The sequence below is a fragment of the Pochonia chlamydosporia genome, chromosome 1 (assembly GCF_001653235.2).
Source record: "Pochonia chlamydosporia 170 chromosome 1, whole genome shotgun sequence".
Taxonomy (NCBI): Eukaryota; Fungi; Ascomycota; class Sordariomycetes; order Hypocreales; family Clavicipitaceae; genus Pochonia; species Pochonia chlamydosporia.
In genome coordinates this window covers 2,129,861-2,150,079 of record NC_035790.1, presented here as the reverse complement: position 1 = coordinate 2,150,079, position 20,219 = coordinate 2,129,861, and the positions used below count along the sequence as shown (strand labels likewise).

Below are 20,219 nucleotides of genomic sequence, written 5' to 3'. Positions count from 1 at the left end.
GCTTTTGGGTGCCCTGATCCGCGTGTCAGACAAAGGGAGTTGGAGTCTTGTCCCAGTATCGGTTTGATAGCCGCCTGCAAACAGATCCGAATATCGATGTCTGAGTATGAGAGGGCGACAGCTGGGGAGCTCCTTCCTTGACCATTCGTCGTGCCTTCCCGAAAAAATGCCAAGCTTAATGCTCGACCAGTTGTTGTCGAACAATGCGAGTAATGGAAAAAGTTCCAACCGTGACCGCGATCCTGAGGCGACTTCATCCCAATTTAAGAATAATTTCATTTTCGCCAATGTCCCAACGGCATGTCAGTACTGTGATTTTAATTATTAGGAAAGGGGCTTGCACCCCGGTAATTGCCTTGTCGCGATCTTCGTCAATCAGAGCCAGTCGCCCTGCGTTGGCATCCACAGTCTGGCGAGCCACGAGCGGTTCGAATCATATGCCAACACTCAACTCTCCCAAAGACAGACCAATTTGTTGGTAACTGCCCTTGCTTGAGGCGCCATTTCCCTTGTCCTCAGTCGCACAGATGATTTGTTGCAAGTGGCCTGTTTTCCAAATCGTCCTGTGTTGGATGTGAGACGGATTGGGATCGGCCCTTGCAGGTGTACCTGACGAACGCCTTCGCCAAATCTCTCCACCAGCCTGCATATTTGCCTCCAGAACAGACTAGACGAGACCAGACACCTTTCGCGTGACAGACACACCAGACAGTATCAGACGAGAGGCGCAAAACAAACTATGGGCTGTCGAGTCTTGTCCCTGTCAGACCAAAACACTCTCCGCCAACCACATACCTCCTACTCGCCAAACACCTTCTCTCGCCATGGCTGGCGGCTGATTCCATGTTGGTTTCAGGAGCTTTGGCTGAGCGACAGATGTTTGGTGAACTGTTGAGAACCCTGTCTTCACGGCAATGGCAGAGTCCCAAATATGCTCCAAAGGAACTGGCTATGACATTTACTAGATTTTCAAATCCTGAGGAGCGCTACGCAGGCATATTTACCACCCAAGACGACGAGCGGTCAGGATGTGGCCGGCTTGGGCTGGTTATTGTGTGCCAACAGTTGAGAAGATTCTACCAGACCCCTTGGTTTCGATGGACCTGGAGCCTGGCCTCCGTATCGGACTTGGTCACCTGCACCTAGGCTCCCTAGGGGCACACAGCACCAGCCGTTTAGTTTGGCACCAATTGGACCGCTGGGCGAAGCACCGTGATGTGAATTCGTCCGTGTCTTACGGATGGCCTTGTCTCAGAAAGTGCATTCTATCCGGATAAAACAGAACACTCTCGCCTAGCAGACTGCATTCGAAATTATATTTTCCATCATCATCTCTGGCTTTGTCTCGTTCATACCCAGGTCACACCCAGGTTGCACAAGCTTCCGAGGTTGGAGGTTGGCAGTCGCTTTGAATTGACTTTGTCAACACTAACCGACGCCCACCAATCATCAGTGCTTCGATCGTCAGGTCCAGGAGTACCAGCGGCTGTTTCAGGTGCTTGTACAATCACGCAGGCCAACCCCACATACTCTCATTTGGCTTGACGGCTTTCATGTGGGAGGGAATCAGTCCACGACCCTTCTGATGGAGAGTTCGAAGAATTGCTCTGCAAATGCTTTGGAGTGGTTTGCATTTCTGGCCGCATTGGTGTTGATGTTGGTTCCTTGGTGGTTGGCAGAGATCCCAGACATCTTCACAAAGCCAAAATCGCACCACCATGAGGAGCAGGCAGCTTTACAACAACTACACGATGATCCAGTTGAGCAGGAGCCTTTAAATGAACCGCCCCCGTATTCTCTCGAGCCGGAACATCCACCAGCACTTGATACTTCTTGGTCAGGCCGAGGAAGGCGATTTCTTCATGCTGTGCAGTGGAATTGCCTCAGATGCATCCAGCCAGGTTACTTGGCCATTTATTCCTTTGTTCGAAGCCGTGACCACCGAACATGGCCCGCCCTCTACTACTTTGGCCATGACCCGGGTCATCCTACCAAATTGGGAATGTGGCATTGGGCCAAGATTCTTGGTACCGATATGCTTGCCCTTTGTTTGCAGGCACTCTTAATTTACATTGGTACCACCAACTTTGACAAAGAGGGCAAGTTGTTGCCAGGATGGTGGGTGATGGGACTCATGCCTCCAACAGTGACAGGACTGTTCATTATTGGACTCAGCTTTCTTCCTCGGGTTCCTGGCCTCAAAACAACAGTGTTTTGGGGCGCTGTCTTTCACGCAGTTTTTGCGACGGCCATAATCGTTCCGGCAGCTCATACACCAAAAAGTCTTGGAGCATACAAATCACCATCCTCATTTGGAAGCATCATTGCGTTCCAATGGTTCTTAATGTTGTCCCCGATGGCAATGTACAAGTGCCCTGGTCCTGCTGCACACCTCGTATTTGTTATACTGGCTACTGTTCTGAGGGGAGCGCCACTCGCTATCGCCATGGGCAGCAGCAGCAAGGACTTCCCTTTTTGTATTGATAATATTGTCGTCTTGCCCATTGCGTTTGGCCTGGTTCAATGTGGCGGGGTGTTCATTCTCGCCTGTTTCTCAAGTCTGCGATCCGAGAGAAACAGGGCATCTATGAAACGGCGCACTCGGCTACACGACTTGGGGCCATGGCCTCTACCTAATTCCAGGTCGCGAGAGCATCTCACGGCTGTTGAAAGTCATGATCTAGAGGTATATCCCAGCACCAGCGAAGAACCAAGGACGAACGCAACAACAAAGCTCTCCCCAGCAGCGAATACGGCCGCCTGATAGACTTGCGTTTAGTGAAGATTGCAAGATTTGTACTCCGTATTGTATACAGACTACCCAGTTGAGCCACCGCAAGAACACCATCAAAGACAACTCACTTATGACAGTTCATGTAGAGCTGTGTCGTTGGGTCCGATACCGGTCACTTTGACTCCGTATTCCCACAACTGCTTTCTCTTCAAAGAGTCCTTGGAATCCTTTGCTGTCTCGATCTGGTCTGTCCCATTGAGATAGAGTGCTTTATCTTTGGGGAGATCTATCTCAAAGCAAGCTCGGATAACATCTGCGGCGCTCTTCCATGTAGGACGCAGTGTACCGTTAGGATCAGAACCTACCGTGTATGCGGCGAAAAGCGGAATAGCCTTCATCATCAGCCTCATCTTAAGACTGCTCTTCCGAGTAAGACCTGTCCCCATGCCGCCAGGATCAAGGCCAACAACAGAAATGCCTGATAGGGACTGGTCTCTAGCGATTCGCTCGGCCAGTTCATGCCTTTGCATCGTAATCAGCATCTTGAATATCGAAATCGACTGAGAAGGATGTGCTTACATATGCATCACAGCACACAACTTACTAGCTCCATATCGACGTTGACCTGGATAGGGACCGGATTCATCTGCAGGCGTGCTCCAATTGCCGCTAGCTAAAAGCTCTGGGCTGGGAAACATGTCCCGCCACTTTGGATCTTTGTATGGGGCGAAGCCTCCTGTCTCATTTCTGGCGTCATCGACGCTGGATCTGATGTCAGAGTCTGATGTTTGGGGCATATGTTTGGGGCATATGTTTTGGGTGGGAACGGTATGAAACGTACTCATGAGCCCAACTTGCAACAAAGAGAATCGTGCCGTTCTTCTTATCGATACTCTCTAGCAATAGAAGGGTGAGGATAAAATTGGCCAGGTAGTTCACCTGCCATGTGGTTTCAAAACCATCGTCTGTCATGGTCTGCATGAAATGTGCGACTTAGTCTCTAGGCATGCCATAGTCAGACTCTTCATGCACTAACCAGAGCAAGGTGATCTTGGTATCCAGCATTGAGAATCAGGGCCCGTATTGGGGCTAACTCTCCTTTGGAAACACGATTATTGATATCCATGGCGAGGCTTTTTACACTGGCTATTGAAGCAAGATCCACCTCCAGTGTCTCATGGTGATGAGTATCGGGCGCCTTGGCCAGAGCAGCACTCAGCTGAGTCGCCGAATCGGCAATCCTGACAGAGTATAATCCGGTATATTTTGCCAAATGCGCGTCTTTTACTATATGAGCGACAATAGCAGATCCAAGGCCGCCGTTGGCGCCTGTCACGAGAATTGAGCCTGGTGGTGTCATTATGTGGTTCGAGTCATCTACTAATTGACCAGTGTATTGCAGTTGTTGGAATAAATCGGCGTTTGGAACGAAAGAAGCGACTGTAAGCAGAGAAAGAGGTTTGTGCTCATTCCGTGAGAACAAATGGCGGAGTTTGCCTTGCGATACTAAGTTTGCGGGAATGGTTGAGCGGCCAGACACAAAGGCGGCGTGTCATGGACGGATCTAACGTCAATCCCGTACCACAAACTCCGCACCATCATCAGTCATGTCATGGTATCTATCCAATGAAACCATATTCCGCCAAAACCTAACTGCCTTGGAGCCATTTGCTCTGAGCTCTGACGTGTCCAACGAATCTTCAAAGCCCTTGTCCGTGCATTTCACCCATATAGATTGATGGCTCATAACAACACCCAAAGAAGTATGCCGCCCACCTTTGCCAAATCCATGAAGCCAAACGCAGGCCTCCCAACAGCACCGCCAGTATTTCTTCCTCCGGAACCATCTACCGTGCCATCATGCTGAATTCTAAACTCAATGGTCAACCCAGCCGGAGAACATATCGTCCCTGCGGCGCAATTCATGACGACACTCCATTGACCGCTGGCGCAACGCTGGAATGAGTTTGTCATGCAGTTCCATTGGCCCTCTGCAGAGCATGATGAGCCTGCTGCTTCGGCTCGTCTTGATATACTGTGAGGTACGATGTTTGTATGAGCGTAGGTACGGAATGAAAAAGTAGATATGATAAGAAACAGAGCTAGCTGCAAGATGGTTGTTTGAAATTTGGGAATCATGTTGTGTGTAGGGTAGTTGCCACCACCCAGAACATTGATCGTGAAATTGAAGAGACGAATCCAATTAAATTAAAATTGGGGTTACGATTAATAATTGTAAGTTGGTCTTCAAGAATGAAAATATATACCAAAAGTTTACAACGCGGCGTGGTCGGATGTATCTTATATCCTCTAATTCAAGCTTGTGGGTGAATTGCTGCCCAGCCAAAGCCACCACTTGGACGTGTATACACCACATTGGCGGGATCGACCCGCGAATCCACTCAGATCATGTTGGGATGGAACAGGGATCACAGAAAAACCCATTTATTGGGGCTTGTGCCTGATGATATGCAGAGTGATGTGCCTGACGATTAGAGTAGGGCTGGGTTGGGCTGCAGGTCTGGTGTTCCGAGCGTATCGGAGATCGAGATGTGCAAAACATTTCCGGTAAACGACCTCCTCTCCTAATTAAATTGCTTGTGGGAGAGAGGATACTTTCTTGGTTCTTGTTGTGGCGCTGAGATTTCGATTTGTTGAGGGTTGTGCGATGAAGGCGGTGAATCAGAGGTGGTGTAAGTGGTATTGGGTTGTGACGGCGGTGAAGGATAACATGGGGTGGATTAGAAGACATGAACACATTTCTAGGAGTTTGCCTTGTTCACAAGCGTTTCATAACTAGGCTTAGGTTTATCCTACTCAAACTGGGAGGTTTGCCAATTGCAGACAGAGTGTTCAATGTGACCCTGTTGGGATTTTACCATGGCAGATATCTGGTCCTATATTTGTTTGCATGCTCAAGTAGAATCTTTGACCAGACTCAATATATAACTCTAAAGATAATATCTCCACAGTTCACGATACGATCTCGTAGGATAGGCATGTTCCAAACACGGCCAGCAATGCGCGGCATCATCCACCACCTGGTCCAAGTCAACGTAAAACGCCACTCTGCGCCGCACACTTGTCAATATTTTAAAAATTAAGAATGTACAGAAGTGAAGGATGTTCTGTAACAGAAAATTGAGGAACCTTCTATCGACACCTGGCTCCAGCGCGCTCTGCTTCACATCGTTGTGGAAATCCGTAGGACTCATTTAATTTGGGTGTACCGGCACAAGGAAACAGGACGTAGACACCTCGAGCTTTTCAAATAAAGTACATATTAAAGCTAGTTTTGTAGACCGCAGGTTCAGTCATCGCGCTCGACCGTCCTTATAGCGTTCACGGGAATGATGAAAAGCGGCCCTGACAATCTTCACTGCATTGGCAAGGGCACATGCGCATCTTCTGACGAATGGCGAACGAGTTCATGGAAGTTGGTCTCTTTTGTAAAGACCTCGCAAATCATCCCCGTAGGGTGTTCATGGCTGCAAGAGAGAAGGGGACACAGGCTTTGAAGCTTCTCACAATCAACACAGAACAATCCTTACTATTGCGAAACGAGTAGTAGATAGACCTCCAGGTTCATAATTTTCGCCTCAGAGCCCAAAATTCTCATATCTTGGGTATCTGAGGCAGCTTCTCCCGTAAACACTCAATGTAGTCTGCCCATTCGAGTCCAGTATCCCGATAACCACCCACAGCCAACATCACTCCCATCAAGCCTCGACTTAAGCTACACCTCCCTTCCCTTCAGGCCCTGCACTCCCACCCATATCCCCCTTCTTATCCCGTAATCTGCGCATAATAAGCGCTGCAGACACACCCGCCAGAATAAGTGACAACACACAAGCCACCAAGAGCGTCACAATAATCGCCGTCTCTTTCTCAGCAGAAGGGGATGTCTGCACCGTGATGATGGTGCTATTCGCGTTGGGGAAGTCTGTATTTGGATTCCACATTTTGAGTAGCCTAGTGCTGTGTTAGCTCTTCTGTTGGGGTTGTAGATGCCATGACTTACTATTGAGTCAAGGCCACTGGTAGTTGTTTGATGTACAAGGGCATGTGTTATGTTGACGGGCCTGAATGCATGATATTTCGAAGATTTTTATAAGTTCACTTAGAAGCTGTGTGGTATGGCATTGTTCCGTGCGGCGATATTGTCATCTGTGTCAACTGTGTATAATACGTGATGTTAGTATTGTCGCTGCACAGGGAATGAGGACGACAGTCTAACTGCTCCGCTATTATTATGCTGTTCACTTGCAGAAAATCCAAGTGAGAAATTCTTATAATTTTAATAGATTTATGTTATTTACATCTATCTAGACATTATTACAGTTTACTGCCGACACCGTCTGTAGGTATCTCGTAAGCTCAAAATGACCACATGCATGCGAATGCTGTAGTGTTTCCCAAACTCCCAATGCCAATTTGTCGCTATGAACATTAAATGAAATCCTGGATGCTATCCTCCGTATTCTATATGCCCTTTGTAGACTCGTCCTTCACATGTCTGCATTTCCCAGTCTCATTACTCCTTATATGCGTAAATAATTCAGCTTGTGAAGAAGCGAATTCGTGTATGTGGGTTCGTGAATGGCCAATAATATTCTCAAACACGTCGATATCGATGAAGCACGGTGCCATTCCAAGGCGGGTACGTCGTGTGCCACTTCCCGTCATCATAGCTCTTGGTTGAGCTGGATGATGTCGTTGTTAAAACTGTGCTGAAAGTCGTTGGGACTAAAGTTGCATGAGTCGTGGTAGGCACAGAAACCACCGTTGACGGTTCTGTACTAGTCCCAGAAATAACAGTCGTAGGTGATTCCGTCTGTGAGGTCTCTGTTTGTGAACTGGATGTGGTGATTGTGTGGTTAGACCCCAAAGAGGTGGAGGTGGTTGACGAGATTGGCGCCGGGGAGGTCACCGAAGGTATTGAGTATGTCGTATTCGAAATAGGTGTTGGGCTATTCGTGACGGATGTTGTACCTGGCAGTGGAGAGCTGATCACACTGCTCATTATTGTTGTCGTAGAAGCACCAGCCGAAGGTGTAACTTCTGCGGTAACAGTGACTGTAACATTCTGATTCCCTCCGATGGGGATGATCGAGATGGTCGTGGGAGCCGGGTATGTAACAGTAACAGGCTGCCCTGTTTTTGTGACTGTGTGAGTGACAGCTTCCTCCGTCTTCACCACCGTCTTTGTGACATCTCCACCATGGGAGGTGTTCCCTCCGTTGCCACCGTTGCCACCATTGCCGCCACTACCATCTCCGCTATTTGGATCATCATCGCCGGGCTCGAGAGGTATAACGGAGTATTTTGGCTTTGCTGCACCGGTACCAGCCGCTCGAGGCAGTATGTCCGGCTGAGGTAGTGCAGATCCCACAGTGGCAAGTGCTGAAAGCACAGCAATAAGCGAAACGGATCCACGCATCTTGATGAGACGTGGCTCCTCTCAAGAGTGCAGCGGCCGTTGTTATTTTTGTGTTGGTGTTTCAGGTGCTTGTGTGTGAGGGTCGTGTAAATGACGATGGCAGAAGATGGTGATGCGATGATGTTTGGGCTCGATGATGGAGGAATGCGAGTGCGATCAACGGAACAAAAATATACAATAAAATCCGGATATGATCATCACTGTCGCTGATTAGCATAGAAAAGAGAAGAAGGATACAGCTGCGGATGCGCAGCAGTTTTGATCTCTCATCGGACGGTTCATGATTGTGGGCTGGTGGCACAAACGCTCGAGAATTGAAGGTGGCTGGTGAAAATATGGTGGTTGGTGATTGCGCTGAAAAAGGCAGGAACGGAAAGTTTTAGTGCCAGGGGTAGGTGTAATGTGGGGCAATAATGGCGGCCGGTGCCAGGGTGGCTCTGTGCTGCTTCAGCTGCAGCCAGTCGAAGTCAAGAACTCTTAAGTGCTGTGCTGATCAATTGATCCTCTAAGGGTCCAATGGCTGCTGAACGGTGATTGACGGTGCATCGAGGCCCTAGTGCCAGCAACTCGTCAGGCCAGTCACGCCTGTCATGTTTCACCAACGCGTCGTTGATGGGTTCGGCAGCAGCCGCCGAGGCGCGCCTTCCGGAACAAAGCCAGCCATCGATTTATTCCCAAGTTGCAAATCGAAAGTGGACTCGAGCCCATCACCACGACATTTATCAGATTAAATTATTCCGTAAATCGTCCAGAAACGGCTCACACCCGCCACCAACTGCAGCCAGCCGAACTCGAAACCGGAAAACGATATTCGAGAAGACACAGTTTGTCCTCGGATGTTTCCTCCTCCCTTTGCCACAATGCTTGCCACCCAGTACTGGTTAGACTTGGTTCAAGGCTGCTTTTGAGCCCAACGGCAAGAGATGATGGCTTCCTCGTGTCGCCAACTGAATCCGCGAGGCGTGTTATCAATGTGACTGCTTCAAATAACAGCTTCCTTCCGATGGCTGCTCCAAGAAATGGCGAATCTTGCAACAGGGAAAGGGAAACATTTGAAGCATCATGGTGTTGCTGCCGTTCAGGAGCACGCGCCACTGGCTTGGAGGCCTTGTGGCAGTGCAGCTGGGTTGCATGAATTCGTCTGTTTCCTTTGCTCACATGAACGGTTAATGCATGCACATATGAAGGATTACGAATTACACAACGATTCTCCGTAGTCGCTCGATAACATACGTTTGATTGCTCGTTGAAATAATTAAGCTGGGTAGTGTTTTGATCTAAGCACTCATCGTGATGTGATCTCTTAGCTACGTGCTAGCGTCACTGAGTGTTGGAGCAAACTTGAAGCCATTGACAAAGAATGGCAACACCAGATCAATTGATGCGTCAACCTGGGCTCAATGACACCAATCAACCAAGCCAGCAGGGGAGGTGTGGCGTCTCTGAAATTGTTTGCTTGTGGAAAACGTCACCAGTGAGGCTCAAGACTGGCTAAGCAGCCAAGGTGGCCAAGGCTAGCTGCGGGGTTCAAGGCTCTTTTCCCGCAGCAAACATCGTGGATCATGACGTTGATGCCTTTCAAGTTCCTCTGGTCTCCTCTGTACCTCGGGCACAGCCACCATGGCTTCTCGCCTCCTCCACGCCAGTCCAAGCCATCAACAAGCTCGATCCATTCAAAGTCGCTGTTGGCCGTGGAGCTGAAGACCTAGGCCCGTGCTCTGTACGCCTAACGGTCGTTGTCGGCTGATGATTACATACGTATCTAGGTATCTAGGTGCATACTTACGGAGTACATGAACCAGAAACAGCAGAGCGCTTGGCTGCTCCATCGGAGTCCATCCTATGGAGCCGGTATATGCCTAAAGTAATGAAAAATAGATGATGCCTGCCCACAACCTGCAGCCCGCAGCTTGCGACAAAGTGGGAAAGCTGACAAGACGCATTCTTACTTAATAAGTCTGGTCTGGTCTGGTGGCCTTGACAAGAATTTTGGGTGGGCTGCCAATACATTAATGCTCGACTCCCAATCTGATCCCTCTCACCACCAGATCTTGTAGCTTTTGCATCTCCTCCATCCACCTAGAGCGCCGCTCATCACGTCAACTGGTCTCTTGCGCCTGGTTGCATCCCCCGGCTTGTGCAAGCAGACACTTCCTATTCCTAGACCCTCGAACATTGTTTTATCTCACAGATCAGCATCAGCTTAGCTAGCCAGAATGTCGTATCACGGATACAGCCAGCCCTACGGCCGTGAGTAAGACCCAATCTCGAGTCGAGTCAACAAATAGCAGTGACCAAACGACCGCGCTTTGCCAACCTGGCGATTCACGCTGACCAAGTCTTTTTCTTTGAACAGAACCACCGCCACCACAGCAAGGCTACGGCCAGTATCCTCCTCCGCAAGGGCAATATCCGCCGCCGCAAGGGCAATACCCTCCAACCCAGGGACAGTACGGCCAGTATCCTCCTCCTCAGCAGCAGGGAGGATATTATCAACAGCCGCCTCCGCCTGGCCAGTATCCTCCTCCTGCTCACCAGCAGCCATACGGACAACCACCTCCGCCCCAGCAATATGGTGCCCCTCCGCCAGCGCCATCACCATACGGCCATCACTCGCCAGCGCCGCCTCCTCAAGGTCATTACGGTGCTCCCCCTCCTCAGCATGGTGCTCCTCCCTATGGCGCTCCGCCTCCCCAGCAGTACGGTCCCCCTGTGACAGCGACGCCTCCGTCATTGGGATATGGTGCCCCGCAGATCATTCAATGGGATGCAAACCCAGACGCGCAGGCTTTGCGGGCTGCGATGAAGGGCTTCGGCACGGACGAGAGAGCCTTGATCCGAGTCCTATCTAACAAAGACCCGCTGCAGATCGATCTGATTCGAACAACATTTGACAGAACATTCAAGCGGAACCTCATCCGAGACTTGAAGAGCGAAACAAGTGGGTATTTCGAAGACGGTCTGGTACAGCTAGCATACGGTCCATTGCTTGCCGATGTACACAAACTGGACGATGCCATGAAGGGTGCTGGGACCAAGGAATCTGTCCTGAATGATATCCTCCTTGGTCGATCCAATGCCGACATCAAGGCCATCAAGGGCGCTTACCGCCAGCATATCGGCAGGTCATTGGAAGCTGATGTCAAAGGTGATTTGAGCATGAAGACGGAGAGGCACTTCCTCATGGTACTTGCTGCGAACAGAGCCGAGGATGCTGAACCCGTCAACCCCCGGAAGGTCGACGACGATGTAATGAACCTCTACAAGGCCACCGAGGGTAGAATGGGAACGGATGAAATCCTCGTCTGCCAAATCCTGACGAGCAACAACGATAATCAGATTCGAGCCATTGCGCATACTTATAAGCAAAAATTTAACCGTGACTTGGACAAGGTCATTCAGTCCGTAAGTTGACGTCCCGTCATGTGTACATTAAAGACGACAACCGTGCAAATCACGTTGCTGACAACGCACAGGAATTCTCCGGACACATGAAAGATGCACTTCTCTTTCAGCTTCGCCACGCCGTGGACAAGTACATGCACGCCGCCGACCTCCTGGAAGACTCCATGCGCGGCATGGGAACCAAGGACCAGCTGCTTGTTCTCCGTGTTGTGCGTTTCCACTGGGACCACACCACGCTCTCGAACGTCAAGGCTGCATATCAACAACGATATCGCCGCAGTTTGGCGGATCGTATTGACAAGGATATTTCAGGCGATTACAAGAGACTGATGCTAGCATGCATTGGAGAGCACCGTGCATGATGAGAATGGGAGCAAAGCTGGGATTGGTGATTTGGGAATATCACGGGCTGACACGGGAATATCATTAATTTGTTTGTTGGACAGGGGGGCGTTTTGGAGCACTGGCGTGTCATGCTAGGCAAATTGCAATTAGCAGGCTATATCCATATTTATTAGCTGTCACTGCGCCTTGCTCATTAAGTTTGTGTGCCTGCATGTGTGGATCTGGACTTTGGAGGGGCTGCAAGGTGAATGTCGATACGGCGTGCCAGCGACTCCGGAGTCTGGTACGGAGTATATAATATTGAATGGTCTGCTGAGTTCCTAAATCAGAGGTACTCAGAGGTTGTAGCACATCAAATAAAGACTACAGTTTGAAGCACAAAATGTTAGCTGCAATGAGATAATACGTGAAGGTAGGCTGTGACACATCAGACCAGACATCATGAGTTCAATGTGGTCATGTTAGTGCTTGTTGTAGTGCTCTTTGGGGGGTTTGATAACTGGGGCCTAGCCGCTAGCCCAAGCTGATGTCTGTTAGCGCTGGCACAATCAGCGTGGCCTGCTCCATGATGCCTTTCGATGTTTATTATTAGCGCTCCACAATACTTAGGGGCCACAATGGTGCCCAACTGCCCAACCTTTGAACTGCTCAATCCCTTTCTGCCCCGCTCCTACTTAAACACACTAGTGCCTGAATTACTAGGCAGAAATAGGCATCTGTGCTAACCCCGCTAATAATATTACTTAGAGCACAGGCCATTTATTCCCGTGCAAAAAGCTCGTCTCTTTCTTTGGCGAGCTTCGAGCGAGAAACATCCTTTTGTTCTGTGCGTTTGACACAGAAACTGTATCGAGTTGTCTCAAACGAGCAGTCTGGTTTGGAGCTCGGAAATCGAAAATCGAAAATCGAAAATCGAAAATTCTTTGCTTCGACCGTGGCGGTGCACGACTCGAACGTGGCACAACATAGTCAACACAGCTCAACTCGGGGCTCTGGTGCTTTGACGACAATCGCGCTGGTCTGGTCCGATGGATCTGACCAGACCCATCATCTCCTTTTGTGCTCCGTACTCACTCTGTAAGTTGACCTCACCTACCTAGGTACCTAGGTAGGTTTAATTGAGTCTGGTCTTCCCAGTTGTCGACCAGACCTAATTCTCACAAAACATGAGGCCAGCCTCTTCTACTCTCACTCACCCTAAATACTATTAATACCTGTTTATCTGTATCTGCACTCATATTATACCCCGTTTGCACAACTTTTCCCATTTCTCATCTTTGGCTTTCATCCCAAGTCTCCTTTCCGTCTCTTTCTCTCATTGCATTGCACCGTCTGGTAACTGTCTCACGTACTACTAGCTGTGGCTTCCTTGGTTATGTTTATCTAACACTAAAACAGCCGAAACCAAATAATCGACGCATCAGGCGTCTTACACATGTGGCGTGTCATCCCTTTGGGCCGTCATGATGCTCAACAGCGCTGGTCAAAGAGTGAACGGCTCAGCATCACCAGCTGTGTTGCCGACTCACTCCATGTCCCGAACAAGCTCCCTACCTTCACCTACAACAAGCAGACGGAACTCGCCTTCCGACCAGAAAGCAACGCAACATTTGCCACCAAATCAACAGGCATATCCGCAGCAGTCGCCAAGCACTACCAATTCCCAATACGTCAACCCTGCTCCAAACCAACGCCCAAACGCACCATCCTTTCCAACTCCTATGCAACCACCGCACGTTTTGGCGAGTCAGCAACTGCGTTCTCAAGCACCGCCGCATTCACACGATCAACATGCCCCTAGAAATGACGCTGTGTATCCGTCTCCCAAGGTTGATGGGCCACAAACATCTACCTCGGCACTCTATCTGCAGTTGACGAGTTTGATCAAACAAATTGATCCTCAAACAGTGAGACAGGCAGTAAGAGACTGTCATCAGATTTGCTTGCAAGGTTCGGAATATCACTACTCCTTCTTGGTGAGTCAATCCCTCCAGCGTCTAGGATTAGCCAAGCCTGTATTTGCCACCAACTCTGCCGTGGCGAGACCAAAGCTAATCAATTTCCTCTGTAGATGAAAACTTCAATTCACAGAGCCCAACCGGCAACGATAAATCAAACCATGACTGAATTTGGTTCACGGGTTGTTCAGACATCAAAGCATCAACTCGTGGCACATCTAACAGCTTCCGATATTGATGAACTTGCAAATCAAATTCTGTACAAAGCCAGCAGTTCCTTCTTGGATCTAGCCTTGGCCAAGCGCCTAGAAACTATTCGGGCTCGTTCACTTGTCAACGCCCTGGCGACAGCAGAACGTCTTGGCTACGATGTGAAGGACATTGTTGAGGAGAAAAGAGACGGCACCGAGCATGTCATTCCGCATTTGCAGCACGAGCTGGCTCAATATCCATCACAGCACGATCCTCCTCCCCAGCAGTCGTTCTCGCAGACTGCGCCAGCAACGGGTGCCTCGACAGCGACAACGGAACCGACCAGAAGCTCCCACCAATTTTTGTGTTGTAATGCGTGCTCTCGCCCGGTCTCAGGTCAGCATGCGCTTCGTTACGTAGGTTCCCTCCTTTTCATCCGCAATGAAAGGCAACGCTAGAGCTGACAAATTTAACTCTAGCATAAGCTCAAAAAGGCATGCTTCAATTTCAAGACATATGATCGAGTTGGTGTTGTTCTCTGCCCTCACTGCGGAATCGAGTTTACATCACCAGGCGGTTTACCATACCATACAAGGTCAAATGTGTGTGGCAATTACACCGAGTTGAACGCCAAGGAAATTAAGCTGGCGCTCAAAGGTTTTTATGAAGAGTATGAACGTCAGAAAGCTTCTGGCTTTGCGCCGCAGAAGGCAACAACGGCGCACGAGAACGAGAGTCAACCACAGGCTTCGCAACCCTCACAAGAGAGTGGTGCATTTACGGCTGCCAACGCTACTCCAGGATCAACGGGGAAGATACCTGATGCATATGCGCACCTCGCGCCTCAAGACAGAAGAAGCCTCGAAGAAGAAATGGCAACAGCAGAAGCACACTATGGGGGACTGATACAAAAGGCGATGGAATTACCGCAGCCTCAGCGTGATGAAGAGGTAGCAAAACTCAAAAACAGTTTCAATACAAAGCAAAGCACGACACGCAGAAAATATGGGGTTAAGTTGCGAGAAAGACGCTCCAAGGCCGAAATTGAAGCGCAGCGTGAGCGACTTCTCACCGTTGGTGCGGGAGAAAAGCGTCGCCGGCGGCAAGAACCATTGACTGGTCAAACAGGACTTGGTTCAGAACCGAAAAGAGCCCGACTTGACCAAGGGGGTAGTTCGGTGAACGTTGAAAGATCAAATGCCTCAAAATCTGCAGCAGACTCACCTCGAAAGAGGGTAATGCTGGCAGATATGGGCGGCCTAGGTCCGTCCGCAGCGACAGCAGAGCACACAGATCCCACTGTTGATGTACCGTCGAAAACTCAACCACAAACACAAGCATACGCACGCCCTCAGCCGCGGCCTGTGGCTGCTGGCTCGACAAGTCCTGATGCGGTCAGCGAAAGGACTACTGTTGTGGCCGGCGGAGCCTTTGACCAGCCGATGAGGCTTGACGACAGCACTGATACTGAAGACTCGGACTCCGAAGAAGAGGACGGCGATATTCCCGCTAGCCTACCGAGGAAGAAAGCAGGGATGGAGGGAGGTGTTAAATCATAGGCCGTTTGGGGAGGCTGGTTAATATCCGTGGGCGAATTTGACTTGCGGCGTTTATTGGGAGCAAAGGGCGCAAAAGACGATACCTTATGATCATTGCTTTTCTTCCTCAAGAGTGGAATGAATCGTACACAGGGGAGGTTGACATCATTTTGAGGTATAGGGAATCCAGGCACCCTACTTGCATCAAAAAGGAAAGCAGCTGGGTGGCACCAAATTATGGTACGGTCGAATACGGAATAAGCCAAGGCGCATGGAGTATTGAAATCAGGGCATACTACAGTCTGTCGGCAGACGAGGCATGATGTCGTGACTAGCTAATAAGCATGGTGAAGCGGGGTTGGAACATTAGGTGGATAATCATTTCAGATACATGAGTTAGCCGCAGACCACATGCAGTTACCATTTGAGCAACAGCAATGCATCAATTATACATATTTAATAATAGTAGATCCGGTTTGCCTGGCCAGCACTGGGTAGGCAGAAATTCGCCAGCAACAACACTCAGTCCCACTCGATCATCAAGTATGTACCAGGTCAACGGGACGGATCGTGCAAAGCAAGTAATAAAGTAAAGTAACAAAAAGTAGTGGCTCCAAGTAATCAGTTCACCAAGCCAAGCTTTCATGCAAGGCACAGCAGCAAGCAAGCACGAGGACATGACAGGGCCAAGCAGAGGGATTATGCGGCTAAAGCACCGCAACCATGTGATTTGCAGTGTTTGAAACTGACCCCAGCGGTGAGGACGGTGGTTCGCTGCAACGCTTTGATACATGCGGGCTTGCTTAAGAGGGGCATCCACTGCAAGATGATGGACGATGATGACATTTGAGAGGTGGGAAAGTGGAGGTTGGTTGTAGATTGGATTGCATGAGGTGCTTGGCTTCAAGGCGCTGGTGTTTGGGGGCATGGGCAAGAGAATGGCTATAACATGATAACTCGACAAGATGCGTCTTTCATCATTACGGAAGGAGCGACCTGTGTTTGGCAGGTAGTAGTGTCTAGTTCGTCCGGGCGGTGAAGTGGTTCGCGAGCATCAGACGGGCGTTTCAACCTCTACACATGATTTGTATGTTGGGCAAGGAAATACCCTGCCTGGGCCTGGATTGAGCCGGATTGTGCTGATTACGATGATTTGCTGGCCTGGCCTGAGCTTCTGGCCCGACAGAAAATGGTGTGTCGCCGTCTGGTGAGCGATATGAGTCGGTGACCGATGCTGGCTTTGTTGCCACTCTCGTCAGCCTGCATTGATTTTGGCATCTTTATGCCACGATGGGGATGAGAGCATGCGTCAGTCGTCACTTGCATCCATGTCACGCAGGAACGGAGCAGATCTCCAGGTCCCAGAATCGCATCAACTTTCAACAGACGCAGATGGCCGGCTTGGTCTCCGCAGTCGTGCGTCTCGCTTGACCCCGAGTCAGAGTCGGAGTCAGGATTCAGGAACAGGTAAGACATAACGAACAAGACTATTATTTTTTCGCGCCAGCATCCACGGCTGACCGACGACGCCCAGCTTCCCGTTTTTCTTTGTTAGCCTGTTTGAGGAGCCTGGCCACTAATTTTGGTGTTGGTGTTGGTACTGCCAGCATGTTTTGAAAGTGGCATCTCTTTTCGTTTGGTTTACGATGCCCGTCTTTTGCATAAACAACGAGTTCGTTTCAACCCGGCAGGGGTTAGGTCAGATCGCAGACGCTTACTCCGTACTCTCGACTACGAAAAGTGAAAGACATGACCATCGGCGTCAGCAGACAAATGATGTTTAATTCGATTTACGCGAGCAAGCACGTCCCCCATCGCTTGGGCTTCAAAAAACGATGATCCTACAATCGAGGCGACTACCGAAATGTCTGGTCTGGTTCATCTCGCACCAAATTTCCCGTGTGCACCATCTCAGCTTATGGCCCCTCGTGACGCAAAGCCAAAAGATTTCGACCGGGGTGTTCTGCGATGAGGATGAAATAACAGGGGTTGCTCGTGGGTTCATGAAACGCTCGGCCAGCACCACCCATGATGTTGATGCTGCCAGCGGGACTCTCTGCACTTGTGTTAGTTTCCTCTGGGGGGACAGAGACGGAACAAGAAGATGGCAAAAAAAGGGACGGCTTGCCTACTCAGGTATCTGTGATTGGCACGTCGTCGACGATTTTCCGGCATCCTTATTTTTGGAGGCGTGCGATAAACGTGTCTGTGTCAAACTAGCACCAAAACAGCATCTTGATCCGTCCTGACAGGAGAGACTATCCTCTTACAGATGGCACTACTTGTTTCTATTCTCTGCAGGGCACGAAATAACATGTTATGGGGGATTCTGGAATGAGGGGATTTAGGCTACGTTCGGAATCTGCTTTGATTTTTCGCACCACATGGTCATGTCGTGGTGTTGGTTGCATCGCTTGCAGACTGGGATCAATGGTGGATGGGATGGATGGACGGACGGCCCTGAGATCAATGATGTGTTGTAGATCACGGCGTGGTGTTTTGAGATCCATGATGGGCTCATTTCTTAAAACTGTTTGGTTTCCCCTTACCTCCTTTACACTCTTTCACTCTTTTTTTCTGGTTCCCACCCCCCCTTCTGCATCGTATCCGGCCCGGATTAACGGTAGATATTACATTTCGCACAGATTATCTGTCCACCGTCCATGCCGACTGGTCCATCGACCCTCTTGGACAGACTGCCGCCCCTCTTTGTCTCTGTTCCCCAGTCCCTCGTTGTAACCTTACGGTATTCAAATTGGCTCTTTGATTTCATTTAATTGAGTTGCCGTGAGCAATCTGCCGACTTCTGTGCGTTTTTGCCGTCTTGGCTTGCTTATCTGCGAACGGACGGACACTTTTGGCTCCGGATTATACCCTGGTCTATTTCGGTTGCTTGGCTGTCTGTGAGAGGACTCAGTGACATTCCTCCTCTTATATTTCTCTCTTCCCACGGCCATTTTTATACACGACCAGAAAGAAAAAGAAACCAAAACAATATCCATCAGAAATTCAACTCATTTCCGTTTGTCATTGACAGACAACCACCATATGCAATGGTACCCATCAGTCGCCTGCGGTCACCACGATATCGCCAACACCAACACCACACATCAAAATCATCATCATCATCATCAAGTCTCGAGAAGTCTCTCCCACCACCACCCTCCTCCTCCAACACCGAACAGCAAACACAAACCCAAATGACAACCATCCTCGTCGGCGCCAAAAAGCACCCCTTCAGCGTCAACCGCCAACTCCTCTGCAACACATCCCCCTTCTTCTCCAAACGCCTGCAAGACGACGCCCCCAAACCCATCTCCCTCTGGCTCCCCTCCGAATCATCCACCATGTTCGCCCTCTTCGTGCAATGGGTTCACTCACCGAGCACATTCCGGCGCTACCTCGACCACTCCGTCGCCACGGCCCTCGACACCAGCGACCCCATCCACTGGGCCATCATCCGCCTGCACCTCTTCGCCTCGCACCTGGACCTCTACAAACTACAAGATCTGGCCATGGACGCCCTCCAGGACCTGTACCTCAATCGAAACTGGGACGTGCCCCCCAGCCTCATCGTCTACCTGTACACGCAGTGCGAGTCCCTTGCCTCGGTGCGCATGCGCAGATGGGCCGTTGCCATGGTCGCCTTCTCTCTCACCGTGGACACGAAATCCAGTAATTTTCGAGCGCTGTTCGCCTCGTTGCCGGACTTTGCAGAGGATTATGCCACGCATGTGAGGAACATGAAGGCCGCGGGGCTGGATATCCGGTTTAAGAACCCGCAGTTGAGGATTCCTGCGAACAAGTTGCGTAATGATGAGCGGTTGTTTGGGTTTAGGGAGTGTTCGTTTCATTCGCATCGTGCGGCGGTGGGCGAGAGACGGTGCCCGTATGATGAGGGCGCGGGGAGGGCGGAGATGATGATGGGGTTGGGGGTGTCGTTGAGGGATGGGGAGCTCATGCCGCGGCCGTTGTTTGCCCGTGAGGAGAGCAAGTTGAGGCATGTGAGGTCTATTTCTAGTGGGTTGAGGGATGGGTGATTCGTGGTACATAGGATGTGTAGGGGGCAAACTCGGGAGGAAGACGATTATACCCGTTGAGTTGTCAGAGTTTAATGTCTAATGAGGAATGTTTATGACGCTTTATTCATCCATGTATCATTGCCATTTATAAATCGGAGTATGTGAATACCTCAATTCACATGACACATTATTGTTTAACGATTCACCAACAAGTCTCACATCAGGGGTAAAAGTACGTGAGAATGACAAGCCATGTATTTCATCATTCATGACCCAGTCACTCGAGCTTGATGCTCAGCCCAGCGTTATATGGACAACTTTTCTCATCAGCCTCATCTCATCTCCTTCATGCTTTCCCGTCCCAATAATAGCAAGTATATACATCGTAATATCATCAAGTCCATCTCAGCCATGATCCTCCATCAAATGAATGGGTGAAAAAATGTGAATAAACGAATAAACGTAATCCAAAAATAGTAAAAAGTGTAATTTACCCCTGTTTTGTCCGCAGATCTTTGAACAATGCGTATGCGTATACCAAATCCATTCAAAGGCACCCGACATAACAGGCAGTGCGCGAAAAGG

General features: G+C 49.8%; 6 protein-coding genes across 6 annotated transcripts; 4 read left to right on the top strand and 2 right to left on the bottom strand.

The window, feature by feature from the left end:
* Positions 1-2,862: 2,862 nt before the first annotated feature.
* Positions 2,863-4,094, bottom strand: VFPPC_12803 (short-chain protein; the record flags this gene model as incomplete). Its single annotated transcript, XM_018290580.1, has 4 exons — positions 2,863-3,256; positions 3,314-3,496; positions 3,576-3,709; positions 3,771-4,094. 4 exons carry the CDS (start codon positions 4,092-4,094, stop codon positions 2,863-2,865), a joined length of 1,035 nt encoding a protein of 344 aa, XP_018148674.1.
* Positions 4,095-7,349: 3,255 nt separating this feature from the next.
* VFPPC_12802 (hypothetical protein) lies at positions 7,350-8,174 on the bottom strand (the record flags this gene model as incomplete). The annotated part of the gene is made up of 1 exon (XM_018290579.2): positions 7,350-8,174. The coding sequence occupies one exon, from the start codon at positions 8,172-8,174 to the stop codon at positions 7,350-7,352; it is 825 nt and encodes a 274-aa protein (XP_018148673.2).
* Positions 8,175-8,786: 612 nt separating this feature from the next.
* VFPPC_17390 (hypothetical protein) lies at positions 8,787-9,059 on the top strand (the record flags this gene model as incomplete). Its single annotated transcript, XM_022429103.1, has 1 exon — positions 8,787-9,059. One exon carries the CDS (start codon positions 8,787-8,789, stop codon positions 9,057-9,059), a length of 273 nt encoding a protein of 90 aa, XP_022285880.1.
* A 1,331-nt stretch (positions 9,060-10,390) lies between these two features.
* Positions 10,391-11,941, top strand: VFPPC_00524 (calpactin I heavy chain, calcium ion binding protein; the record flags this gene model as incomplete). Its single annotated transcript, XM_018280528.1, has 3 exons — positions 10,391-10,424; positions 10,531-11,579; positions 11,651-11,941. 3 exons carry the CDS (start codon positions 10,391-10,393, stop codon positions 11,939-11,941), a joined length of 1,374 nt encoding a protein of 457 aa, XP_018148671.1.
* Positions 11,942-13,387: 1,446 nt separating this feature from the next.
* Positions 13,388-15,633, top strand: VFPPC_00523 (opioid growth factor receptor repeat domain-containing protein; the record flags this gene model as incomplete). Its single annotated transcript, XM_018280527.1, has 3 exons — positions 13,388-13,900; positions 13,996-14,490; positions 14,554-15,633. The coding sequence occupies 3 exons, from the start codon at positions 13,388-13,390 to the stop codon at positions 15,631-15,633; spliced, it is 2,088 nt and encodes a 695-aa protein (XP_018148670.1).
* Positions 15,634-18,665: 3,032 nt separating this feature from the next.
* On the top strand, positions 18,666-19,652 carry VFPPC_12801 (hypothetical protein; the record flags this gene model as incomplete). Its single annotated transcript, XM_018290578.1, has 1 exon — positions 18,666-19,652. The coding sequence occupies one exon, from the start codon at positions 18,666-18,668 to the stop codon at positions 19,650-19,652; it is 987 nt and encodes a 328-aa protein (XP_018148669.1).
* Positions 19,653-20,219: the final 567 nt, after the last annotated feature.